Consider the following 27,295-nt stretch of genomic DNA (forward strand, 5'->3'; position numbering starts at 1 on the left):
TCACAGGCGCTCCACGGAGGAGTGCAGAGGCTGCAGGCCTAGGAAGTGCAGGGCCAGGGCGAGCAAGCCGAGGAACAGCAGCAGCCCGAGCAGCAGCCGCAGGAGGGTCCGCGCCGTGGAGCCGCGGGGCCGCCGTGTAGTGGACTGCACGTATAGCTCCACTGCATCGGCGAACTTGAACTTGTCGGGCGCATAGCCAAGCTGGGCGCGGGCCTTGGCTATCTGGAAGGTGTGCGTCACGGCCACGCTGCGCACCTGCGGGGACAGGCGGGGCATCCGAGGGCGGGGCTCGTGGGAGGGGGGCATCCTCTACCTCGTTGTTTACGGAAAGGGAAAAGAGAGGGCAGGGATTTCCCCTCCATTGCACAGTGATTTAAAAGGACCCGAGGACAGCGTCTTGCTCCTGCGATGCCCTCATTAGAGAGGTTTTCATTTCTTCCTTCCATCTTCATTTTTATTGGAGGGTGCCACCTCTGCGTCGCCCCCTTCAGCCCCGCTAAATTTGCACCTTATTTAACTCCTTGGCCCCTAAGAAGGGAAGATCTCACCCCTACACTCATCTTCCCGGCCTAGCACGGTGCTAGGACTCAGGAGGCCCTTGATACATTCTTAGGCATCCGCTAGGAGACGGTGAACGCCTGCCAGAAACATCTCCAGGAAACGACATTGGCTTCCTGCTCCCAACCCCAGACCAACTGTGGCCAGGCGGGCCCCAGTCGCGGCCTTCACGCCCTCACTGATTAACTAAGCTTCCCTAAGAGAGGAATTCGATTATGCAGAACTGATTACTCTCTAGGGTCTAAGCTGTGTTTCCCCTGCTGCCAGATGGCTTGGGGCCCACTGGTGTCAAGGGTAGTAATGATAGCTATCAGTTGAGGAACACACACCCTGCACTTGGCCTGGGCTAAATCCTTTCTATGCCCTACCTCATTTAATCCTCTAAGGTGGTACTAGCACTATCTGTTCTGTGCATACTTGGAAAAAGATCAGAGAGGTTGAGTGACTTGCCCGGGGTCACACAGGGGAGCCAGGTTCTAGCCTAATTTCTTCCCTGCTGTGCTGGCATCTGAAGATGCTCTCCCAGCTGACTCATTTCTTCCTCTCTTGTGCCTCAGCCAGACCCTGGGGAATAATCCACCAGCTGCTGGATTCTCCCATGGCGCTGAAACAGCCCCTGGGGTCAAACCTGTGGTCTTGGATGCTTAATGGGGGGTGAGGAGAAAGACCAGTGTTTGTCCGTTTTTGTCCCAGTCATTAAGTGCAGAGCTTTGGGGAGCACAGGAGCTGAGTTATGCTAGATAAGCAGGGTCCCTAACACACTAGATGTCTCTAGATGTCACCTCCTCTGGGGAGCTTTCTCTGACTTCCTCAGAGTTGGCTTAGGCGCCCCTTCTGTGTGCACTGGAGTTTCTCGCTATTTTCCCAAAAATGGCTCTAATTACAGTGTTGAGTTGCCTGGTTCGTGGGCTGTCTTCCCCTTTGGACTAGGAGCTCCCCGAGGGCAAGGACTATGTCTTCTTGCCTCCATTGCTCAGCACAGTGCCTGGTACCACAGGAGATGCTGAATACATGTTAAATGCGTTAAAGGCTATAAAGTCAAACTGGAGGGCTGGTTGGTGTGTCACAGACTGACCAGCAGAGGGTACCCGAGCCACAGCCAAGGAACTTCCACAGTTAAGGACACTGCCCCTGAACTGAACAAGGAAATCCCCAACTTAAAGAACGGGGAGAGGAGCCAAGTCCCTGCCTGACCACAATTCAGCTGCACCCTGGCAGCTATTTTATGGATGTGATTCCTGATGCATTTTCACAAGCTAATGGTTAAGCTTGAAATCACTGAGGTCTGGGTTCAAGTCCCAGCTCTACCATTTAAGTGTGTGATCACGGGCAGGTTATTTCACTGTGTGTCTCACTTCCTCCTCTCTAAATGGAGAGGACAATGGCGTCTACAACTCAGTTAAATGAGATAAAGCACAGTGCCTGGCATATTGTCACCACTCAAGAGATGGTATCATCTTATTCTCTACTGATCCGGATGGTTCAAAGGAGAAGCCATAGGTGACTACTTCTTTCTGTGGCCCATTCTCCACTCTCCCCCTCTGACTGCCCTTGTTAAAGAGCACTGAACATTGAGTCTGAAGCCAATTCCAGTATGGTGTGGCTTTGGACAAATCAATAATTTTCCTAATGCTCAATTTTTTGTCATAAAATGGAGAGCATGATTTTTTTTTTTGACCTTTTTAACTTAGCAAGGCATCAGAGACAATCAAATGAGAGTGGACTGGAAGGATTTTTTTTTTTTTAGATGGAGTCTTGTTCTGTCACCCAGGTTGGAGTGCAGTGGTGTGGTCTCAGCTCACTGCAACCTCCACCTCCCAGGTTCAAGCGACTCTCCTGCCTCAGCCTCCCGAGTAGCTGGGACTACAGGTATGTGCCATCACACCCACATAATTTTTGTATATTTGGTAGAGACAAGGTTTCACTATGTTGGCCAGGCTGGTCTTGAACTCCTGACCTCAGGTGATCCACCTGCCTCAGCCTCCCAAAGTGCTGGGAACAAGTGTGAGCCACTGCGCCCGACTGGACTGGAAGGATTTTTGCAAATAACCTCAAATACCACCTATTGCTTTGCTATTTACAATCTGCGATGAAAACATCTTCTCTTTTAACTAAGCAAATATAAACCTGCATCATCATTATTATGAGAATTCTGAGCCAGGCATGGTGGTGCATGCCTGTAATCTCAGCTATTTAGAAGGCTGAGCAGGGAGGATCTCTCTCTCTTTTTTTTTTTTTGGTTTTTAGGGGCAGAGTCTCTGTCTGTTGCCTACGCTGGAGTACAGTGGTGCAGTCATGGCTCACTGCAGCCTCGAACTCCTGGGCTCAAGTGATCCCCCACCTGAGCTGGGACTAAAGGCATACACCACCTTGCCTGGCTAATTTTAAAATTTTTTGTAGAGATGAGGTCTTTCTGTGTTGCCCAGAAAGCACACAGCCTCCCAAAGCACTGGGATTATAGGTGTGAGCCACCACAACTGGACAAGAGGATCTCTTGAGCTCAGGAGTTTGAGACTAGCCTGGACAACATAGTGAGACCCTGTCTCATAAAAATAATTATATTCTGTATATAGTAGGTACTTAATATATACTCATTATTCAGTAAGCATGAACTATGAGCCTAGTACCACCAAGCTGGTGTGTGTGTGTGTGTGTGTGTATATGTGTGTGTGTTGAGAGTTGGTGGGATTGGTAGCATTCAAAGAAGTGAATGGCCTGAAACTTGCCTTGGGGAACCTCCAGTCTGGTGGAAAGACAAGATGCTTATGAATGAAAAAAACAGTGTTGATGGATGGGCTTGGAGCTGTCACATTTCAGACCCACAGCCTCAGCAAAAACCCAGAGGTTGGGGTAATCATAACAGAAATAGCACCAGCTTTGGGCCCACATGGAAAGTTCTGAGACCTCAGACAAGCATCCATCGTCATGGTGTCAAAGGGGTAAGGAGTGGTAGCAGTGGGGATGGTGGGGAGAGGTGGGAAGGGAGGGATGGGGAGCAGGGCCCAGGCTCCCACAGCAGCAGCCCACTTACCTCACTCCGAGTGAGCAGCGGTGGGAGGCAGCAGATGGGTCTCAGGGCCAGATGCAGGTGCTCCATCACTGCCGCTGCAGGGAAGAAGGGGGCCAGTGACCAGGGGCCTCACATTATGCAAACTCCAGGGAGGCCCTTGGGGACAAATCAATGGGGGCACCATTTGCTTTGCTAGAGGTCACTTTTAAAAGTCACTGGATTCCTTTAAATCAGCAGCCCATGCTGGGGTGCCTTGTTTAGCTGTGAAATACGTCACAAGCAACTTGTTTTTAATATTAAAGGACTGGGCCAGGTGCAGTGGCTCATGCCTGTAATCCCAGCACTTTGGGAGGCCGAGGCAGGCGGACCTTCTGAGATCACGAGTTCGAGACCAGCCTGGCCAACATGGTGAAACCCCGCCTCTACTAAAAATACAAAACTTAGCCGGGCATGGTGGCATGTGCCTGTAATCCCAGCTACTGGGGAGGCTGAGGCAGGAGAATCGCTTATACCAGGAGGCAGAGGTTGCAGTGAGCCGAGATTGTGCCACTATACTCCAGCCTAGGTGACAGAATGAGACTCTGTTTAAAAAAAAACCCAAAAATTAAAGGACTGAAGTTTTTAAATAAATCTGAGCAGATTCAAAGTTATCCATATAACAATCTCTCTCACTTCTACTCCAATGCTCTCTGCAGTAGGAGAGAAAGAGGTTGGAGTAACAGTTCTCAAACTGGGCTGCATGTGGGACCAATTTAAAAATAATGCTGGTGAGAAGCAGGTGTGGTGGCTCATGCCTGTAATCCCAGCATAAGAGACTGAGGAGAGAGCATCTTTTGAAGCCAGGAGTTCAAGACCAGCCTAGGCAACAAAGTGAGACACCCTTCATCTCTAAAAAAATATTTTAAAAATAGCCAGGCACGGAAGTGTATGCCTGTCACCTCCACTACTCTGGAGGCTGAAGTGGGAGGATCGCTTCAGGCCAGGAGTTCGATACCAGCTGGGGTAACATAGCAAGACCCCCATCTCTACTAAAGTATACAAATTAGCTGGGCCTGGTGGTAGGAGCCTGAAGTCCTAGAGGCTTGAGAGGGTGAGGCAGAGAATTGCTTGAGCGCAGGAGGCTGAGTCTGCAGTGAGCTATGATCATGCCACTGCACTCCAGCCTGGGTTGCAGTGCAAGATCCTGACTCTAAAAAAACAAAAAATACTGACACTTCCCTCCCGCTTCCTCCCTGCTAATCCCAGTTTAATTGGTCAGTGGTGTGGCTGAGACATTTCTCTATTTTAAAAGCTCCCAGGTGACTGTGAAGTGCAGTCCTGGTTGAGAAGCACTGAGTTACTGTTAGCCCACTGGGAACTGGGAACGTATTTACAATCCTCCCCAAGTGCCATCGGCCGTGGCTCAGGGCCAGGAGTACCAATCACTGTGGAAATGCTGTGCATGAGAAGTTGCCCTGCATGTGTTCCCTAGTGAACACAAATTTGCAAACCCCTGCTACTAATGCCAAGCTACTTGATGTATTTAAAACACAAGAGATCCTACCAAGGAGACCCTGGAACACAGCTATTTGGGACTGGAGGGCCACCATCCCTTCAGGCTGGTCACTCCATGTCTGAAGCCTGCTCTGCCTTCCAGCTGGGAGGAGGCCAGTAGATGGGTGCTGGGGACAGAGGGAAGGGCAGCAGCCAAGACGCATTGTCGGGGGTGGAGGTGGGAGCAGAGACTGACCTTCAGGGACAGGAGGAGAATCTAGAATCAAAATGGAGCTTCCATTTGTCCTAAAGTAGCCCTAACTTCAGGGTGACCTTGGGGGACAGAACCCCAGGGTTCCCTCTTCTCCTGACTGGCATGAGACCTCCCAGCAGCAGCACGACGAGCCCAGAGCCTGCCAAGCCCAGTTGTGAATTCAGCCTCCCCCGCTTTCTCACTGTGGCACTTTGAGAAAGTCACTAACCTCTCAGAGCCTCAGGTCAAGTCATCTTTACAATGGTCCCACCATAACTGCCTTGCAGGTGGGACTAGGGTGAGGGAAGTGAGACACCTAGGTTGTGGAATTTAAGGAGGCACTTGCTTCCAGCACCAGGCAACTGCAAACTCAGGCTTGGAGCTGCTGCACGGCCTCCTTAAATTTTGTGACCACGGTGCCTCACTGTCCTCATCCTAGTCCTGGTCCTGCCTGAGTTTCTTTTTTTTCTTTTGAGACGGAGTCTTGCTCTGTCACCCAGGCTGGAGTGCAGTGGTGGGATCTCGGCTCACTGCAACCTCCGCCTCCTGGGTTACAGCGATTCTCCTGCCTCAGCCTCCCAAGGAACTGGGAATACAGGTGTGCGCCACCACACCGGCTGATTTTTACATTTTTAGTAGAGATGGGGTTTTACTGTGTTGGCCAGGATGGTCTGGAACTGCTGAGCTCAGGTGATCCGCCTGCCTCAGCCTCCCAAAGTCCTAGCATTACAGGCGCGTGCCACTGCACCTGGCCCCTGAGTTCCAATTAAGGCAATGCAAGGTACACCTGGCACATGGAGGGGTTTTACTACACACACTCCTTTCCTTACCTGTCAGGTAAACCCAGGAAGTAGGCACCTGGATCCAGGGCTGGCTGTACCCCAGCTTCTCAAACTGCAAAGAAACAAGAGCTGGACTGAGAATAGGTGGTTCAGGTACTGGTGTGGAAAGACCACAGGCTCCCTCTACCGGGGACCAGCAGAAGTACCTGCTGTCTCCCCACCAGCCCACCCCAGGGGGCAGGCCCTGCAGCCAAACCCAAGCCTATGCCAGTCTTGAAATGAAATCTGCACCTTGACCCAGAAAACCCAAGGAGGAATTGAAAGCGTGGGACAGTTAAAAAATTCTTTTTTTTTTGCAGAGATCAGGGGGTCATGATGTGTTGCTCGGACTGGTCTCGAACTCCTGGCCTCAGGTGATCCTCTTGCCGCAGCCTCCCAAAGTGCTGGGATTACAGGTATACGCCATTACACCTGCCAGGTAGCTTTTTAACTTGGGATCATTCACATCATTTAATTATCACCTACATCTGTCTATACCTAGAGACACTCCAAGGCATTTATGTAGAATCTGATTTTTCCAGAATAGACTTTTCTGTTATTAAGGAGAAAAAAAAACAACACAACATGTGTGTGGAGGGTGGTAGGAGATGCAGCAGAAATGGGCTGGCATGGGATAAGGTGAGCTCTTCACTGGCATAAAAACTTTCCAGGTCAGGAGAAAACCTGGGTCCTTTAGCCTGGGTTTTCTGGTCTACCCCTTCCAGGCAAGCCTGGCTGCTAGGAGTCTGGGCTGCTCAGAGAGGACGCCAGAGTTCCCAGGCAGCCGTGTGGGGAGGCCCCAAAGCCAAACACCTCCCCTGCGCTTTTGACTCTTCCACATGCCTCCTTCAGAGCCTCAACACATAACAGGTGGCTCACAAGCAAAACTCCACAGGGCTAGGAGCCAACATAAATCTGGAAGCATCGAGACCAGCCTGGCCAACATGGTGAAACCCTGTCTCTACTAAAAATACAAAAATTAGCCGAGCAGGGTGGTGTGCACCTGTAATCCCAGCTACTCAGTAGGCTGAGGCAGGAGAATCTCTTGAACCCGGGAGGCGGAAGTTGTAGTGAGCTGAGATCACATCACTGCACTCCAGCCTGGGTGACAGAGTGAGACTGTCTCAAAAAAGCAAAGCAAAACAAATGCCTGGAAGCAGGGTGGAAGGGAACTGCAGGTAACTGAGGAGCACATAGCACCCCTCAAGAGCTCCAGCCAGTTCCAATGTTGCCAGAGCTGTTTTTTTAAAAAACTGGTTTTTAGAGATAGGGTCTTGTTCTGTTGCCCAGGCTTAAGTGCAGTGGTGTAATCATAGCTCACTGCAGCCTTGAACTTCCGCGCTCAAGAGATCCTCCCGCCTCAGCTGCCCAAGTAGCTGGGACCACAGGTGCGCCAACACCATGCCCACCTAATTGAATTTTTATTTTTGCAGAGACGGGGGTCCTTGCTTTGTTGCCCAGGTTGGTCTCAAACTCCTGGCCTCAAGCGATCCTCCCATGTTAGCCTCCCAAAGTGCTGGGATTACAGATGTGAGCCACCTCACTGGGCAAAGAGTTGGTTTTTAACGTGAAATTTTCTGACTTTTTGGACATAGAAAAGGACAAGAAGAGAAGGCTGCAGGCCGGACGCAGTGGCTCACGCCTGTAATCCCAGTACTCTGGGAGGCTGAGGTGGGTGGATCACTTGAGGTCAGGACTTTGAGACCAGCTTGGCCAACATGGTGAAACCCCATCTCTACTAAAAATACAAAAAATTAGCTGGGCATGGTGGTGTGTGCCTGTAATCCTAGCTACTTGGGAGGCTGAGGCATGAGAATTGCTTGAACCTGGGAGGTGGAGGTTGCAGTGAGCCGAGATTGCGCCACTGGACTCCAGCCTGGGTGACAAGAGTGAAACTCTGTCTCAAAAAATTTTTAAAAAAGTAAATAAATAAAAAGGAAGAGAAGGTCAGGGATCCCAGAATGATCATTCGGGGTGGGCGGGCATCTGGGCACCTACCAGCGGGGCCATCCACTCAAAGAGGTTGACGCTCTCCCCATCGTTGATGTAGTACGCCTGCCCACTCTGAAGGGGACATGTGGGAGGGGACGGTCAGCCTTCTCCCCAGCAGCCTGCCCCCACCCTTCCAGATGGCTCCCAGCAGCTGCTCCAACCCTGAGTTCTCTGGAGCAGCCCCAAGACCTGAGGACACACCTGAGCTATTCCCTGTGAATTCTAGGACGACCACACTAACTAGTTGTGTGACCTCCATGGAGTTGCTTAACCTCTCTGTACTTCAGTTTCTTCATCTGAGAAATGGGAGGATAATAATGAGATCTCCCTCTTGGACTGTTGTGAAGATTAAATGCGACATTATGTGTGGAGGCTTAGCATTTGGCAACTGTTATTCTGGGATCAACACCAACCTCACATGGTCATAGGAAGAGCTAAAGATGCTCTATAAAGAACTCCGCACTCCACCTACCAGCTTCCCCAAAGCCTCCCTGGGCTGCGAGTCCCTTCAGCCTTCTTAAGTTGGGGGGAAATCTTGTGTGCCATCCAGGAATCCCCTAGGGATGGGGCGCTCTGCCTGCAGCCCTGTGGGGAAGGTGGTTGGGGATGTCAGAGGGGACTCACAGCCACGTAGCCCTTGGCCGTGGTGAGGGCCTCGGCTGCCAGCACATGTGCCTGCACCAGATTGTGTACGTGGACCCAGTTCATCCGTGCCTTGCGGTCCCCAAATCGGAACATGAACAGCCTCTTCTTGATGTGGCCCTGGTGGAGAGGGGTGGGTGATAAACATAGGCTTGTGCCTGGAATGGCTTTACATTCCATCTAGATGCTGATGGCTCCCCAGGTTCTAGCTCCAGGTCAAGCCCCTCTGCTCCAGGCTCATGTATCCAATGCTCTCCGGATATCAACAACAGGTTGTCTAACAGAAAACTCAAACTCACCAGCTCCTGGAGCAAGCATCTGATAGTCTCTCCCATCCTGCTCCTCCCTCCCTTTCCGGTGGACTGGTCAGTTCACTCTGCCGCTCAGGCTAAAACCCTAAAGCCACTTTTGACTCCCCCTTGTCTTATATGCCAGGTCCAACCCACCTGCAAATCCAATTGGCTCAACTGTTAAAATCTGTTCAGAATGTGATAGCTTTTAGCCCCTCTGACGGCCACCCTCCTCTCACCTGGACACCACAGTTGCTTCCTAACTGGTCCCCCTCTGTCCACTCTCAGCCCCTGTAGTCTGTTGTCTGCCCAGCCAGGCAGATCCTTTGATTTTCTCTTTTTTTTTTTTTTTTTTTTTTGAGACAGAATCTTGCTCTGTTGTCCAGACTGGAGCGCAGTGGCAAGATCTTGGTCACTGCAAACTCCATGCCCTGGGTTCATGCAATTCTTCTGCCTCAGCCTCCCGAGTAGGTGGAATTACAAGTGCATGCCACCACACTCAGCTAATTTTTGTATTTTTAGTAGAGACAGGGTTTCACCATATTGGCCAGGCTGGTCTCGAACTCCTGACCTCGGGTGATCCATCCCTTTCAGCCTCCCAAAGTGCTGGGATTACAGGCGTGAGCCACTGCACCCGGTCAGATCCTTTGGTTCTTTTATATATTTTTTAGAGACAGGGTCTGGCTCTGTTGCCCACACTGGGATGCAGTGGTACAATCACTGCAGCCTTGAACTCATGGGCTCAAGTGATCCTCCTGCCTTGGCCTCTTGAGTAGCTGGGACTATAGATGAACACCACCACACCTGGATACTTTTTAAATTTATTGTAGAGATGGTGGTCTCACTATGTTGCCCAGGCTGGTCTTAAACGCCTGGGCTCAAGCAATCTTCCCAGCCGGCTTCCCAAAGTGCTGGGATTGCAGACATGAGCCAGCGTGCCCAGCCAGGGCTCCTTTTATTTTTAGAGAGAGAGTCTCCCTGTGTCACCCAGGCTGGAGTGCAGTGGTGCAATCACAGCTCACTGCAGCCTTGAAATCCTGGGCTCAAGGGATCTTCCCATCTCAGCCTCCCAAAGTGCTGAGATTACAGACATGTGCTTCCGTGCCCAGCCAGGAGCACCTTTGGAAATTCTAAGTACAACCGTGTTGTTCCATGGCTCAGAACCTTCCAGGGGCGCCCATCCTGCTAGGCTGGAAGCTCAAGTCCTGACAATGGCTGTCCAACCCTTCCTGATCTGGCCCCAGTCCCTCTGTGACTTCATCTCCTACCAAACCCTCTCACTCGCTCCACCACAACTGCACCGCCCCTTTGCTCTTCCTGGACTCTGCTGCAGGTTCCCATCTCAGGGCTTTGGATGAACTGTTCCCACTGTCTGGAAGGTATTTGGAGGAAGAGCCTTTCAGACTTTGTCACCTCTGTCAAGTGGATGCTCAAATGTCCCTTTCTAAATGAGTTCACCCCCGACTACCTGACAAGCCCAATTCCCTCACCCTATTTCACTTTTTCCTTTTCTCCACAGTGCCTGGCATCTTTTTTTTTTTTAGATGAAGTCTCACTCTTGTTGCCCAGGCTGGAGTGCAATGGCGCAATCTTGGCTCACTGCAACCTCTGCCTCCCAGGTTCAAGCGATTCTCCTGCCTCAGCCTCCTGAGTAGCTGGGATTACAGGTGCCCGCCACCACGTCTGGCTCATTTTTTTGTATTTTTAGTAGAGACGGGGTTTCACCGTGTTGGCCAGGCTGGTCTCGAACTCCTGACCTCAGTTGATCCATCCCTTTCAGCCTCCCAAAGTGCTGGGATTACAGGCGTGAGCCATCGTGCTTGGCCTGAACATACCTTATAATTTAACATGTTCACTGTTTATTATCTGTCTCTTCATGTGAGAAGAGAAACCCCACAATGACAGAAATCATCTGTTTTGTTCACTGATCTGTCCTCAAACCTAGAACAGTGCAGGGCACATACTAGGAGTTAGTAAGTGTTGAATGAATGAATAAATGCATGGGGAGAGAGTCACTGGGGTTGACCACATTCCTTAAGAATCCACTTAACTCAAAAAAAAAAAAATGATTGCCGGGTGCAGTGGTTCACACCTGTCATCCCAGCAACTTGGGAGGCTGAGGCAGGAGGATTGGTTGAGGCCAGGAATTTGAGACCAGCTTGGGCAACATAATGAGACCCTATCTCTACAAAAAATAAAAATAGTCAATCAGGCATGGTTGTGCACACTTATAGTCACACCTACTCGGGAGGCAGGAGGATTGCTTGAGTCCAGGAGGTGGAGGCTGCAGTGAGCCATGATCACACCATTGCACTCTTGCCTGGGTGATACAGTGAGATCCTGACTGTAAACAAAAAGACATATAGCCAAGCAGAGGAATGTTTTGAAACTGCAGACTAGAACTTCTCCCCACTAATAACTCTGGCTCCTCATGATCCTGCGCTCCCAGATCAGATCCAGCCACAGGGACCTCTTGCTGCTTCCTAAACCAATCATGATCTTTCTCACTTCCAGGTTTGTGCCCAAGCTGTCCCCTCTGTTTGGCCTATCTTCTCTCTACCACCTCATTTGCTTGGTTAATTCCTTTTTCTTTTTCAAACAACACAGACATCACTTCCTCCAGGGAACCCTCCTGGGTTTCCCTTGCCAGGCCCATCTTCTTGTGCTCCTCTCTCCACAGCCCTCCCCACATTGAAGCTGTGACTGTGGTGTCTGTCTCCCTGAGAAATTCGAGGACAGGGCCTATAGCCCCTTGGAGCTGTATTTCTGGCACCTGACCCTTTAGAGGCTTTCTGTATGAAGACACTTGTGCTCCCAGCATGGAATAAACCATCCAGGCTGCAGGGAGCCCATGTGGGAGTGAGGGCAAGAGGTTCCTTTCTGCCTTTTTGGGGTCACAGCTCTATGGCTCCTCTCCCCGTGCCTTGGCTTGGCTGGTACACTCTGAGAGCTCTGTTCCTGCCAGGAGCTCCAAGGGGCCTGTGGACCAGTGGGGGCAGGGACATCTTGTAGAACTGAGGGTTCCAGGCTCGGGACACTTAGCCTCGAGACTGATGCAGGGACCTTGGGCTGGGAGGGTCCGACCAGTGTGCACCTCGGCCAGGATCCTTCTCTGACTCGGGTCCTGGAGGCGGGGATGACGTACCGCCACACGAGGCAGGTGCCTCTGCTCTTCAGGGCCGTAGATCCCTGGAGGCCGGAGCACACACGTCCGAAGAGCGCCTCCTCCTAGCACACAGGGAAGCATGGTCAGGGGTCAGGGGAGGAGCAGCCCACAGAGAGAAGGAGAGAGAGGCCACCTCCGTCTCCTGGTCCTTACCTGGACAGGCTAGAGGGGAAGACCGGCCCAGGGGCTTCCTCGTTCAATTTGTTATTCTCTTAGTCATTCAACAGACACTATTCAGAGTCTCACTCCCACCTCCAACCCCCCTGCCCCCCACCCTGGATGGATGCTGTGAAGAATGTAAGGATGACCAAGAAATGGTCCCTGCCCTCCCCGTGCTCACAGTGCAGTCACAGAGGTAAGAGCCAGATGCAAACATGTGCACAGCCGGTCTGTTTACCAAGCACTCGGCAGAGTGATTTTCTTTGATGCCCCTTGAGTGTACTACTGTGCCCATTTTACAGATGCACATAGATGCACACACCCTCATGCCCTCTTTTTTCTTTTTCTTTCTTTCTTCTTCTTCTTTTTTTTTTTTTTTTTTTGAGATGGAATCTTGCTCTGCCGCCCAGGCTGCAGTGCAGTGGCGCGATCTTGGCGCATTGCAACCTCCGTCCCCAGGTTCAAGCAATTTTCCTGCCTCAGCCTCCCAAATAGCTGGAATTACAGGTGCCCACCACCATGCCTGGCTAATTTTTGTATTTTTAGTAGAGACGGGTTTTCACCATGTTGGCCAGGCTAGTCTTGAACTCCTGACCTCAGGTGATCCACCCACCTCGGCCTCCTGAAGTGCTAGGATTACAGACGTGAGCCACGGCACCCCGTCTTGTTCTCTCCTTTTTCTAATCATCAGTTGGATAAGGACCAGGAGAGGTCCTTACGTATAGATAAGGACTATATAATAGATGTCTAAGAGATAAGGACTCTCAGAGAGGTCCTTCTATGTTCCTGGTGCTCTGATACGTCAAGGTTGGAGATGTTATAATCCCTGCCTATGGAAAAAAAACACAGCTCAGAGAAGGGATGTGGTTTGCTTCTAGTCACACAGATCAGCACGGTGGAGCTGAGATGGGGACCTGAAGTCCACACCGTTTCCACTAATGCCCCTGCTTCTCAGCGGTAAGGCAAACAGTGAACCCTGTATTTTAGCCTATGCAGCCTTGGTTTCCTCACATGGAAAATGGGTGCTTTGGAAGTGTCAGCAGCTGCTACACTTTCCAATCAATGCAGAAAGGAAAGAGCCGGGGTCTGTACCCCTTTCACTGCTCTATCTCTGCGGAGCTCCCCAGACCCCGACAGAGCTCAATCTGGGGCTTCCCAAATTCTCCACTGGAGGCACCCAAATGGCAGAAGTGGGTGAACATGTCTCTCCTGGGGCGCTCTGGGGGTACAGTCTGGGGGTACATATGTCTGCCACAGACATATGTCAGTCTTGTCTTAACACCTACTACTAGCTGGTAGCAGTGGCTCACGCCTGTAATCCCAGCACTTTGGGAGGCCAAGGCAGGAGGATTGCTTGAGCCCAGGAGTTCGAGACCAGCCTGGGCAACATAGAGAGACTGTCTCTACTATTTATTAAAAAATAATAATAATACAAAAAACACCTACAAAGTATTCAGTTTATCCTCATAATTCATGTTTAAGATTTTAAAAAATGTTCTTTTATTTTTATTGCCATATAGTAATTGTACATATTTGTGGGGTAAGGGGTGATGTTTTGGCTCTGAAGTTTAGAGTGCAAGGGACACCTAAGGTTTTTACCTCCATGAATACAGCGTGTAATGATCAAATCTGGGTAATGAGCATATCTATTCATATCACCTTAAACGTTTATCATTTCTTTGTCTTGGGAACATTCACATCTACTGCCTGGGCAATAAAGTGAGACCCCATCTCTGACCAAAAAAAAAAAAAAAAAAAAAAAAAATTAGCCAGGCACCATGGTGTGCACCTATAGTCCCAACGTTCTGGGAGGCTGGGGTGGGGGAATCACTTGAATCCAACAGTTTGAGGCTGCAGTGAGCCATGATAGTGCCACTGCACTTCAGCCTGGGCGACAGAGTGAGACCCTGTCTCAAAGAAAAAAAAATCCACTCTTCTAGCTATTCGAAAATACACAATAAATAGTTGTTAATTGTAGTCACTATATAGTGCTGTAGAACACTATAACTTTTTTTAAAAAAAAGATTTTTAGAGAATATTTAAAATGACTTTTTTTTTTTCAAATAGAGTCTTGCTCTGTCGCCCAGGCTGGAGTGCAATGGCACAATCTCAGCTCACTGCAACCTCGGCCTCTTAGGTTCAAGTGATTCGCCTGCCTCAGCCTCCCGAGTAGCTGGGATTACAGGCATGTGCCACCATGCCCCACTAATTTTTGTGTATTTTTAGTAGAGGAGGGGTTTCGCTATGTTGGCCAGGCTGGTCTTGAACGCCTGACCTCAGGTGATCCACCTGCCTCAACCTCCCAAAGTGCTGGGATTACAGGCGTGAGCCACTGCGCCCAGCCTAAAAGGACTTATTTAATTAATTATTTTTAGAGATAGGGTCTCACTTTGTCACCCAGGCTGAAATGCAGTGGTGCCTCATGGCTGCCTGCATCCTCAACCTCCCGGGCTCAAGCAATTGGCCTACCTTAGTCTCCCAAGTGGATGGGACTACAGACTCATACCACCACACCCAGCTGTTTTTTTTTTGTTTTTTTGTTTTTTTGTTTTTTAAAATTTTTAATAGAGATAAGGTCTCCCTATGTTGCCCAAGCTGGTCTTGAACTCCTGAGCTCAAGCAATCCTCCCACCTCAGCCTCCCGAATTTCTGGGATTACAGGTGAGCCACCGTGCCCCACCTTAATTTTATAAATTAATTAACTCCCAGCCCCAATTTCTCAACTAAAATGGAGTCTCTTGGAAGAGGTTCCACTCTCCCTCCCAAGGAATGGAATCCCTGAGTGGGTCATCCTCCATGACTGCTTTCCTTTGGGGAACCCCTCCCCTCTGCATGAGGTCTTAGGGGGACCATCAGTCTAGAAGGAGGCCATGGAATGTTCTCACCCATGATGTCAAGAGGGGGACTCTTGATATCATGGACACCAGGACCTAAAATCCTAGGAGTGGAGTCACCCAGAGGAAACTGGTCATCAGTTCCTGCCACCCAGGTCCCTGAAGCTGCCTTAACACTATCCTTTCCAAGCCCCAGTGGTTGTGTTTCTAGAGATCTGTTTTCTAGAAGCTAGCCCACATCCTTAGTTCCCTTTCCTCCATAAATGAGCCAGGGCCAGTGTCTCTGGGTCATAACCAAATGCCCTGACTGCTACATCCTCTGAGCCCCTCACTTTACCTTGAGGCCTCGTGCAGTGGGTTAAATGGTGGCCCCTAAAAGATATGTCCATGCCCCCAAATCTGTGGATGTCACCTTAGTTGGAAAAAGGGTCATTGAAGATGTCACTGAGGATCTCAAGATGAGATCTTCCTGAGATATCCAGGGAGGCCCTCTATCCAATGACAAGTGTCCTTAAAAGACTCACAGAGAAGAGACAGACGGAAAAGAGGAGAAGGTGATGTGAAGGCGGAGGCAGGGGCTGGAGCGATGCAGCCACAAACCAAGTAATGCCTGGGGCCACCAGAAACTGGAAGAAACGAGGAAGGAGTGCAGGCCAGGCACGGTGGCTGTTGCCTGTAATCCCAGCACTTTGGGAGGCCAAGGTGGGTGGATCACCTGAGGTCAGGAGTTTGAGACTAGCCTGGCCAACTGGTGAAACCCCATCTCTACTAAAAATATAAAAATTAGCTGGGCATGGTGGCACATGCATGTAATCCCAACTACTCAGGAGGCTGAGGCAGGAGAATTGCTTGAACCCAGGAGGCGAAGGTTGCAGTGAGCCAAGATCACGCCACTGCACTCCAGCCTGGGCAACAGAGTGAGACTCTGCCTCAAAGGAAAAAAAGAGGAAGGGCAGCCTCCTGAGCCTCCGGGAGTGCAGCCCAGCTGACACCTTGATTTCAGACTGGCCTCCAGGATGGTGAAGGAATAAATGATTGCCTTTTGTTCATTTGTTTTTGAGAGAGGGTCACCGCTCACTGCCATCTTGACTTCCCTGGGCTCAGGTGATCCTCCCACCTCTGCCTCCCGAGTAGCTGGAAGTACAGGCGTGCACCACCACACCAGACAATTTTTGTATTTTTTTGTGGAGACAGAGTTTTGCCATGTTGCCCGGGCTGGTCTTGAAATCCTGGGCTCAAGCAATCCTCCCATCTTGGCCTCACAAGTTGCTGGGATTACAGGTGTCAGCCACCATTCCCGGCCCATTTCTGTTGTTTTAAGTCATCAAATTTGGGTGGCATCGTCTGTCACAGCAGCCACAGGATACTAACACACCCAGAGACAGAAGATGGGAGGACATAACTGCATTAACACTGAGCTAGGATCTGCATGCCTCAGGACTCTGCTTCCAGGACTATGCTGGAACTGCATTGAGTCAGAAAAACAGTCTCAGGAACCCGCTTGGATAGTAGGGAGTGGAAAAGACCCCAGGTGACTGCAGCTGGACTCCTGGAACGCAGGTATCAGGTGAGCTTTCCTGTAAACAGCCTGCAGCTAATTTTAAACTCTGGGTCACCTGGGCATAGTGGGAGGAGGTCGGGTTGCAGCTGACGTTGGCAGGCGGGGCATTGGACAGCTACTTCACGGAGGGCCAGGGTATCTATGACTCTCCTGACCATGGAAAGCTGCAGATGCTCATATAAATAATTCTTGGCTGGAGGATTAGGTGTCTAGAGTACAGGCTGCTGGGTTGGCTAGCAGAGGCCCCAGGTAGAGAAAATATTATTCAACTGCACAAGGTTGAAACCTCTGGGAGAGCAGCTGGATATTTCTACCGGGATCAGGGGTCCAGGCCTGACTGGTCCAGGGTGATGGAGAGTGGGGTGGGGGTTGGGGGATGGGGAAGATTTTAAGGAAAAGAGTCAGTGCTCAGGGACCTGCTCAGCTGGGGTGATTAAGCCCCAGGCTGTGGTGTAAAACTCTCCTGGGGTTCAAATCCCATCTCTACCACCTAACAGCAGGATGATATTGAGTGAGGTCAGTTCATTTGTCTGTTTTCTCACCTGTACATTGAGGATTATTATTATTATTATTATTATTATTATTATTGAGATGGAGTCTCGCTCTGTCGCCTAGGCTGGAGTGCAGTGGCACGATCTCGACTCACGCAACCTCTGCCCCACTGGGTTCAAGGGATTCTCCTGCCTCAGCCTCCCGAGTAGCTGGGACTACAGGGACGCACCACCATGCCCACCTAATTTTTTCATATTTTCAATAGAGATGGGGTTTCACCACATTGGCTAGGCTGGTCTTAAACTCCTGACCTTGTGATCTGCTGCCTTGGCCTCCCAAAGTGCTGGGATTACAGGTGTGAGCCACTGCACCCAGTGAGGATTATAATTTTTAAGTCCCCCAACTCTCCAAATCCACTTGGCTCTCAAGTTCAGAGAGTTTTGATAGTGAAGGGAAACCAAGTTATCTGATTCTTTTTACTTTCTGAATTTTAGAAAGCTATATATATATATATATATAGTACAAAATATATATATTTTGTACAGACAGGGTTTTGCTATGTTCTCCAGGCTGGTCTTGAACTCCTAAACTCAAGCCATCCACCTACCTCTGCCTCCCAAAGTGCTGAGATTACAGGCGTGAGCCACCGCACCAGCCCAAGTAGTGATAATTTGGATAGCACGAAATTTATCTGAATAAATTTGGCTCTGAAGTTTAGAAAGCAAGGGATACCTATGGTTTTTACCTAAAAGGCGTGTTGTGAAGGGTTAATTTGACCTTTGCATATAAAATTAGCAACCTGTGGGAGAAGAGTCCATGAAAAAATATGAGATAAAATTAAAATAAAGGGAAAAGTAGAATAAAGAATGGGGCCGGGTGCGGTGGCTCATGGACTTCCATGCCTATAATCCCAGCACTTTGGGAGGCCGAGGCAGGTGGATCACTTGAGGTCAGCAGTTCTAGACCAGCCTGACCAACATGGTGAAACCCCATCTCTACTAAAAATACAAAAATTAGCCAAGTGTGGTGGCATGCACCTGTAGTCCCAGCTACTTGGGAGGCTGAGGTAGGAGAATCGCTTGAACCCAGAGGCGGAGGTTGCAGTGAGCCAAGATCATACCATTGCACTGCAGCCTGGGTGACAGAGCAAGACTCCTTCTCAAAGAAAAAAAAATAAGAGATTAAGAATTGTATTTTAAAGAAAAAAATAGCATGCAAAATAGGCCTGGCATGTAGTGTGCATTCAAGAAATATGGACTATTTGCATTCTATTATTACTCATCTATAACCAGAAGAGGCAATATAAAAAGGCAGCCAAGGCCAGGCATGGTGGCTTATGCCTGTAATCCCAGCATTTGGGAGTCCGAGGCAGGAAGATCACTTGAGGCCAGGAGTTTGAGACCAGCCTGGACGACATCGTGAGACCCCATCTCTACAAAAAAAATAGAAAATAAGCCTGGTGTGGTGGCACACACCTGCAGTTTCAGCCACCTGGGAGGCAGAGGCAGGAGGATTACTTAAGCCCAGGAGTTCGAGGCTGCAGTAAGCTATGATTGTGCCATTCCACTCCAGCCTGGGCAACAGAGCAAGACTCTATCTCTAGAACAAATAAATAAATAAGACGGCCAAGGTAGACTCTTCTGGGAAGTTATTGAAGCTCGAGCCTTTGGGCCTCTCCCTTGCAAGGTCCCTTGAAAGTGTTATATCTCATTCCACACTCATAATTTGGTGCTCTTTTGTCTAAAGAGAGACCCTAAAGCTGGATCCACTCCTGTGCAGGAGAAAAGAGAGCCAGACCTGGGTTTGCTCAAGTCTCTTCACCACCTGACTGTGAACTATGTAAGGGCAGACACTGGGCCTGACTTCTGGGCTGTATCCCTGGCGGGGTGTAGCCACACAGCAGGTGTCCAGAATGTGCTGAATGATGAATGGGCGAGACCCTGGGAAACCAGCCTTTGGGAGGAAGGTGGGCCTCAGTCACACATTAGCATGAATCACACAGGTATTTTGGATGAGGCAGCAGTGGGCAGGTGCGTTTGATATAAGCAGAGCCCCATGATACTCACCTGGGAGAGGCGTCCCATTGGCCATGAGGGTCAATTGGTCGGCAATGGCTTTGGTTCGGGAGTAGTGGTCTATGTGCTGCCAGAGGCCGGGACAAACAGAACCACCAGAGAGGGTCAGCAATGCTGCTGGCAATGCCTGCCCAGCCTGGCCCAGCCCCAGGGCTGCACCTTCCCTCGGGACTCCCACTGGGATATGGCCAAGCCCCGAGCCCCATGGCCTTTCCTCTCCCCCGGGTGGGAGAACAGTGCATCTCCTTCCAGAGCCACAGGAGCAGAGGAGCACTGGGTTCGGAGCAGTAACAATGACTAGGGGCAGCCCAACTCAGGGAGACTCCTGCCGGCTCCAGACACCTGTCCTTGCAAGGCTGATGCTGGACACACGCGGGATGAATTACCTACACATGGCTCTTTTGTGTTCACATGGCATTTTCACATTGGTTAAATTATTTCCTGCTCTGCACAATCCCATGGCAGTAGTGTTACCATGCTGGGATGAAGAAACAGAGGTTTTTCTGGGTGCAGTGGCTCATGACTGTAATCCCAGCACTTTGGGAGGCCCAGGAGGGAGGATTGATTGAGCCCAGGAGTTTGAGACCAGCCTGGGCAACACAATGAAACCTGTATCCACTAAAGATACAAAAGTTAACTGGGCATGGTAGTCCCAGCTATGGGGAGGCTGAGGCAGGAAAATCACTTGAACCCGGGAGGTGGAGGTTGCATTTAGCTAAGATCCTGCCACTGCACTCCAGTCTGAGTGACAGAGCAAAGCAAGACCTTGTCTCAAAACAAAACAAAACAAAACAGAAACCACCTGTAATCCCAGCACTTTGGGAGGCTGAGGCTGGCAGATCATGAGGTCAGGAGATGGAGAACATCCTGGCCAACATGGTGAAACCCTGTCTCTACTAAAAATACAAAAATTGGCTGGTCGTAGTGGTGTGCACCTGTAATCCCAGCTACTTGGAAGGCTGAGGCAGGAGAATCCCTTTAACCTGGGAGGGGGAGGTTGCAGTCAGCCAAAATCGCGCCACTGCACTCCAGCCTGGTGACAGAGTGAGACGGTGGCTCACGCCTGTAATCCCAGCACTCTGGAAGGCCGAGGCAGGCTGATCATGAGGTCAGGAGATACCGACCATCTTGGCTAACACGGTGAAACCCTGTCTCTACTAAAAATACAAAAAATTAACCGGACGTGGTGGTCGGCGCCTGTAGTCCCAGCTACTCGGGAGGCTGAGGCAGGAGGATGCCGTGAACCCGGGAGGCAGAGGTTGCAGTGAGCTGAGATTGTGCCACTGCACTGCAGCCTGGGCAACAGAGCGAGACTCCGTCTCAAAAAAAAAAAAAAAAAAAAAAAAAAAAAAAAGAAAAAGAAAAAGAAAAAGAAAAAGTAAAAAAACAACAAAAAACAAAACAGAGGCTCAAAGGGCTTAAGTGATTTGCTCAGGGTCAGGGTCACATGGGTAGAATGTGGCCAGGTTGGGGAGTGCTGATGCCAGCCAGTTTTGGGGGCCCCTTCCTGCTAGGACGCATCCTGAGTTGTGAAACCAATCTTGGCTTCCACCCATTCCTACCCTCTGAGCTGTGGGTCCCCGGCCCTCGGGCCCCGCCCACCTCTCCCGGAAGACAGGTACCTCGTCCAATGGGAAATATGGCACGGAGTCCTCATCGCCCTGCTCTATGGGCTTCCCGCCAAATGCAACGTTGACAGTGCTGGTATAGATGAGCCTCGGAACCCGCTGGCGAACACAGACTGTAGCAGCAGGTGCACATAGCAACAAATACACACACACACGTGCAAAGACACAGACACACACACGGGATACATGGGACACATGTGAGCATGGAGTCAGCTAAGGAGGTGCCATGCAGATCTCCACCAAGTTTTCAATGCACAACTTGGACCCCCGTGACCCTCCCAGAATCTACAGCTGTTCAGGAGGGAAGAGTCTTCTGCCCTTCACTTAGGGTGCGGTCAAGTTCCTGCTCTGTGGGCCTCTGGGAGCCAGGCCTGCTCCTTATTCTTTCTCACTGTGGCTTGGACCCCTGGGCTACCTTGCCAGAGACAAGTCAGAAGAAGGTCTCACTGGATGGAGACATAGAAAAAGGCACTCTAGAATCAGAGACATATGGGATAAGGCAGGACATGCCCAGGCAGCCCACACATGGGTCTTCGATTTTGGTGCTTCAGCAACTTTTTATTGATTGATTGATTGAGATGGTGTTTCACTCTTGTTGCCCAGGCTGGAGTGCAATGGCGCAATCTTGGCTCACCACAACCTCCGCCTCCCGTGTTCAAGTGATTCTCCTGCCTCAGCCTCCCCAGTAGCTGGGATTACAGGCATATGCCACCAAGCCCTGCTAATTTTGTATTTTTAGTAGAAACAGGGTTTCTCCGTGTTGGTCAGGCTAGTCCCGAACTCCCGACCTCAGGTGATCCGCCTGCCTCGGCCTCCCAAAGTGCTGGGATTACAGGCATGAGCCACCACGCCCAGCCTTATTTATTTATTTTTAAATTTTATTTATTTATTTATTTTGAGACAGTTTTGCTCTTGTTACTCAGGCTGTAGAGCAGTGGTGTGATCTCGGCTCACTGCACCCTCTGCCTCTCAGATTCAAGCAATTCTCCTGCCTCAGCCTCCCAGGTAGCTGGGACTGCAGGCACCTGCCACCACGCCTGGCTATTTTTTTGTATTTTTAGTAGAGGTGGGGTTTCACCATTTTGGCTAGGCTGGTCTCGAACTCCTGACCTCAGGTGATCCACCCCTGTCGGCCTCACAAAGTGCTGGGATTACAGGCGTGAGCCACCGTGCCCAGCCAGCTTTGGCAACTTTTCTTTTCCATCCCCTAAGCCCTCAGAGGTAACTCTGGTCCCCACGTTCCCAGACATGCTAAGACCACACTGACACACTCATGCGGGGCCCTGGGCAGGTCTGCAGTGCACAAGGGATGTGCTGCCCCCAGGCCCTCCCATTGATGGTAGGAGGGCCCCACCTCTGTCTCCCAGCCCTACACCCTGGGAGCCGGGCCTGCAGCAGGAGAAGGGAGAGAGGGCGAGATGCACAGCAGGTCATACCTGGTTCTGAGCACCTACCATCAATCACTAGTTTGGTGCCTCCGACATTTATAGACTCAATCTGCTCTTTCTGCAGCTAAAAGACAAGACAGGTGAGAAAGTCATGGTGCTACCCATGCCTTCTTGCTAAGGCTGGAAGGCTGCGCTTGGGGTCAGGTGGGACGGGGCAGCAGGATGTTCACCTCAGAGACAGGGATCCCGAAGGCCCACCTGGAGTGTGGGTGCCTGGCTCTGCCACCATCTTCCTGGGTGGCCAGGGAAGGTTCTGCCCCCACATCTGGCCCTCAGCAACCTAATCTGTAAAGTGAGGGCCAACCTCCTCCCCTGGGTGGTGGGCAGGACTCAGTAAGACACTTGAGAGGACCTGGTACAATCCCTGGCACAGAAGACAGGCTCAGAACCTGCTCTCAAAGCCTCAGTTTCCCTATCTGTAAGGTGGACATGGTAATATGGGCTGGGCCCTCATGAGGGAGCTGGGGTGTGAAAAACAAAAACTAGGCGGCTATGAGGGCTCCTATGGGCCAGGGACAGGGCGAGAGCTTCCCGATCCACGATCTCATTTAATTCTCATCACACCAGGAGATGAGCTCCATGCTTATTTTAAAGCTATATTTATTATTATTTTTTTTGAGATGGAGTTTAGCTCTTGTTGCCCAGGGTGGAGTGCAGTGGTGCAGTCTTGGCTCACTGCAACCTCTGCCTCCCGGGTTCAAATGATTCTCCTGCCTCAGCCTCCCAAGTAGCTGGGATTACAGGCGCGCACCACCATGCCCGGCTAATGTTTTTGTCTTTAGTAGAGATGAGGTTTCATCACGTGGGTCAGGATGGTCTCAAACTCCTGACCTCAGGTGATCCACCTGCCTTGGCCTCTCAAAGTGTTGGGATTACAGGCATGAGCCACTGCGTCCAGCCTATATTTATTCTCTTAAAAATTTTTGGCCAGGCGTGGTATCTCATGCCTATAATCCCAGCACTTTGGGAGGTCGAGGCAAGTGGATCACTTGAGGTCAGGAGTTTGAGACCAGCCTGAGCAACATGGCAAAACCCCATCTCTACTAAAAATACAAAAATTAGCCAGGTGTGGTGGCGTGCGACTGTAATCTCAGCTACTCAGGATAATTGATTGAATCTGGGAGGTGGAGGCTGCAGTGAACCGAGATCGCACCACTGCACTCCAGCCTTGGAGACAGAGTGAAACTCTGTCTCAAAAATAAATAAATAAATAAAAATAATAAAATTTACTTTTATTATTTTAAAATAGAGATGGGGTCTCATTATGTTGCCCAGACTGGTCTCAAACTCCTGGGCTCAAGCAATCCTCCCACCTTGGCCTCCCAAAGTGCTGGGATTACAGGTGTGAGCCACCACGCCTGGCTCTATATTTATTCTTGTTGTGGCTGTTTTTGTTTCATAGGCAACACGATCAAGGTTAAAAAGAATTCAAACAGTAAAATGGGTGTATGGTGAAAAAGAAGTTTCCCTCCCACTCCTGATTCCAAATCTTCCTTTTCCCTCCCCAGAGGCAGCCACTGTTAAATTTCCAGTGTTTCTCGAGATAATCTGTTCTCGTTAATATCAGCATATAAGCATGTGTGAGTACAGAAATAAACAGTTTCTTTAGCTTTTTTTGGAAACAAACAGGAGAATGCCAAACACTGCTTTGCACCTTGGAAACTGTTTTTTTTAATCTGCACACTTTGAGTTACCTCTTTCTTTTGAATGGCTGCATAGAATTTGACTGTAAAACACAATTTATTTAAATAGTCCTCAACTGATGGGTTATTTCTGGTGTTTTGTTATTAAAAACAATGCTGCAAATACACAAATGAGTGTAATTTCTGAGGCAACGGGTGTATGTATGTTTTGGTGGATACTATTACATCGCTCTCTGAAGAGGTTGTGTTATTACTAATAGAAATATCCTCACTTTCCAGATGATGAAAGAGGATCAGAGAGGTTAAGTAAACTTGCCCTAGATAACACAGTTATGAAATGGCAGAACTGGGGCTGGGTGCAGTGGCTCATGCCTGTAATCCCAGCACTTTGGGAAGCCAAGGCAGGTGGATCACCTGAGGTCAGGAGTTTGAGACCAGCCTGGCCAACATGGTGAAATCCCGTTTCTACTAAAAATACAAAAATTAGCTGGGCGTGTTGGTGGTACCTGTAATCCCAGTTACTCGGGAGGCTGAGGCAGGAGAAGCACTTGAACCTGGGAGATGGAAGTTGCAGTGAGCTGAGATTGTGCCACTGCACTCCAGCCTGGGTGACAGAGTGAGACTCGGTCTCAAAAAAACAAAAACAAAAAACAAACCCAAATGGCTGAACTGGTATTTGGTCTCATGGATGCAGGATGCAGGGTGGGAGTAGCCCAAGTCCTTCCTACAGTAGGTGAAGCATGATAGGGAATGCATGGGCGTGAGGACAGAGCCAGGACCGGAACCCCACTCTGTCTAACTCCAGGTGTTGTGTGTGAGGAGCCCACCTTCTCAGCCCCAGACAGTCCATAGGAAGCCATGTGGAAGACACAGTCCACCCCTTTGAAGGCACGGTACAGGGCTTCTTCATCTCGGACATCAGCCTGCACCAGAGGAAAAAGAGATGAGGGCAGGGGGTTCAAGTCCAAGGCAAGAGATAACACCTCTGCACCTTGCCTGGTCTCAGAGCTGGCCTCCTGACCCAGCCCAGGCCAAGCCTCTGTAGCATCAGGAAAGGCTGGTGGGGAAGGATTCACTAAATGATCCTACAGGGCACTGTAAGCATCATCCCCTGCTCATTCATCACACTCTCTAGGTCACAGGGGCTGTGCTAGGTTTATGTGTACTGTTTCATCAACTCCCAGTGAGACCCTGTGAAGTAGGTGTTAGTTACTATTGTCCCCTTTCTGTGACCACAGCTGCCCAGCTGGTAGCACTGGAGCCAGAGCTATAGCTCAAACAGTCTGGCTTCAGGGTCTGTGCCCCTAAACCCCACACCACAGGTTTCACATCAAACACTGGCTCCTGAGCATCACCACCACCCCAGTCTATTAAGACCCTTGTCCCTTGTACCTGGATGAACTCGGTTTCCGGGGACAGTTCCCACTGGGGTCTGCGGCGATCAAGCAGAATGACAGGAGTGCCACTCTTGGCCAGGTGGGATCCCAGGCTAAAGCCCAGGTAGCCTCCTCCGCCAGTCACCAGAACCTTCTGCCTGGCAACCTTTGTGGGTTTGGCTTGAGTCTTCTGCTGCGGCGCTGGTGTTGGGGTTGTTGTTGACTCTTTGGGTTTGGGCCCAGTCCCAGACCCCTGTCTGGGCCCAGGTCCTAGCTCTGGCTCAGGTGTAGACCCAGCTCCTGGCCCAGGTACCGATCCAGCTCCTGGCCCAGGTACTGACCCAGCTTCTGGCCCAGCTCCTAGACCGTGTCCCAACCCAGCTCCTAGACCAGGTACAGACCCAGATCCTGGCCCAGGTGCAGACCCAGCTCCTAGACCAGGTCCAGAACCAGCTCCTGGCCCAAGTACAGACCCAGCTCCTGGCCCAGGTATAGACCCCACTCCTAGACCAGGTATAGACCCAGTTCCTGGCCCAGGTACAGACCCAGCTCCTAGACCAGGTATAGACTCAGCTCCTGGTCCAGGTACTGACCTAGCTACTGGCCCAGGTCCTAGACCTGGTCCAGTCCCTGAAATAGCACCAGGCCTCGGAGCAACACCAGAACCCGCCTGAGGTCCTGGAATAGCTTTGGGCCCCAGTCCAGGCCCTGGAATGGCACCAGGCTTTGGTGCAGGCCCTGACTCAGACCCTAAACCAGATCTTGGACCCGAAACCTCTCCACAGGCCTGGCAGACGGGGCAGCTTTTCTCACCCTGGCCTGCAGCTTTGCAGGCCTCTGGGGAGGAGCCTGGGGGGTTGGACTTCATCCTCTACTGAGCCATGCAGACCCAGAAACCGACCACCTGTGGGAAAAAAAGTAGAAGAAAGAATGCTCTAGAATCGTTTCACGTCACATAGATTATTAGACCTCTAGGACTGAGGGGAGCTCCAGGTGGAAATTAGAGACTTTCTGAGTTCCCAGGGAACCTGTCCCTTTCAGAATCTCAAGAATCTCCAGTGGGGGCCTGGCGCGGTGGCTCACATCTGTAATTCCAGCACTTTGGGAGGCCGAGGCGGGCGAATCACTTGAGGCCAGGAGTTGGAGACCAGCATGGCCAACATGGTGAAACCCTGTCTCTACTGAAAATGCAAAAATTAGCTGGGTGTGGTGGGGCACACCTGTAATCCCAGCTAGGAGACTGAAGCACAAGAATTGCTTGAACCCAGAAGGCAGAGGTTGCAGTGAGTTGAGATGGTGCCACTGCACCCCAGCCTGCGCAATAGAGTGAGACTCAATCTCAAAAAATAAAAAAATAAAAAATAAAAAATCTCCAGTGTGGCTGCTGTCCTCTGCACAGAGTCAGAGACAAGGCAGCCAATACTTGAGTTTTAGAGCTAGGGAAATTGAGGCCCAAAGTCACACTGTGTGACTGAGGTTGACATTAAGCATTCCTGACTTCTCTACCAGTTTCTTAAAATTCCAGTTTCCATGGAGCACCGAAGGAAGACAGGGCAAATCATCCAGTGGGAACCTCACCAGAATGGGAGGTGGCTGCTTTCTGACTGGGGAGATGGGGAGGGCCTTCTGGAAGAGGAGGAAGAGAAAGAGGAGGAGGAGGAGAATCCACATGGATCCAAAAGGACTCTGCACCCTGGAAACTTGTACATGACTCCAAGTGCTATGCCTGTCCCCACCCTGACACCTGCCGCCTCTGGTCCTCCCAGGTCCAATAGTAGTGTGGGTGGCTGGTACCACAGGGTCTGCCCAATCCCTCTGCAGGCTTTAGGTTCTGGTCTATGGGTCTAGGGGGACAGCACTGAGGATCCTGTTCT

The 27,295-nt window shown here is 50.5% G+C and overlaps 1 protein-coding gene across 2 annotated transcripts; it reads right to left on the reverse strand.

The window, feature by feature from the left end:
• SDR42E2 (short chain dehydrogenase/reductase family 42E, member 2) lies at positions 1-26,289 on the reverse strand. 2 transcript variants are annotated; one of them, XM_050774038.1, is made up of 12 exons: positions 26,235-26,289; positions 25,438-25,622; positions 24,873-24,968; positions 22,409-22,466; positions 20,949-21,067; positions 19,318-19,393; positions 12,185-12,267; positions 8,732-8,869; positions 8,114-8,179; positions 6,125-6,188; positions 3,590-3,663; positions 1-255 (listed from the first exon to the last, which is right to left on the reverse strand). In XM_050774038.1, exons 1-12 carry the CDS (start codon positions 26,287-26,289, stop codon positions 1-3), a joined length of 1,269 nt encoding a protein of 422 aa, XP_050629995.1. The 2 variants fall into 2 exon arrangements, with proteins under 2 accessions (XP_050629995.1, XP_050629994.1); XM_050774037.1 differs by having other exon boundaries at positions 25,438-26,289.
• Positions 26,290-27,295: the final 1,006 nt, after the last annotated feature.

Source organism: Macaca thibetana, chromosome 20 (assembly GCF_024542745.1).
Source record: "Macaca thibetana thibetana isolate TM-01 chromosome 20, ASM2454274v1, whole genome shotgun sequence".
NCBI lineage: Eukaryota > Metazoa > Chordata > Mammalia > Primates > Cercopithecidae > Macaca > Macaca thibetana.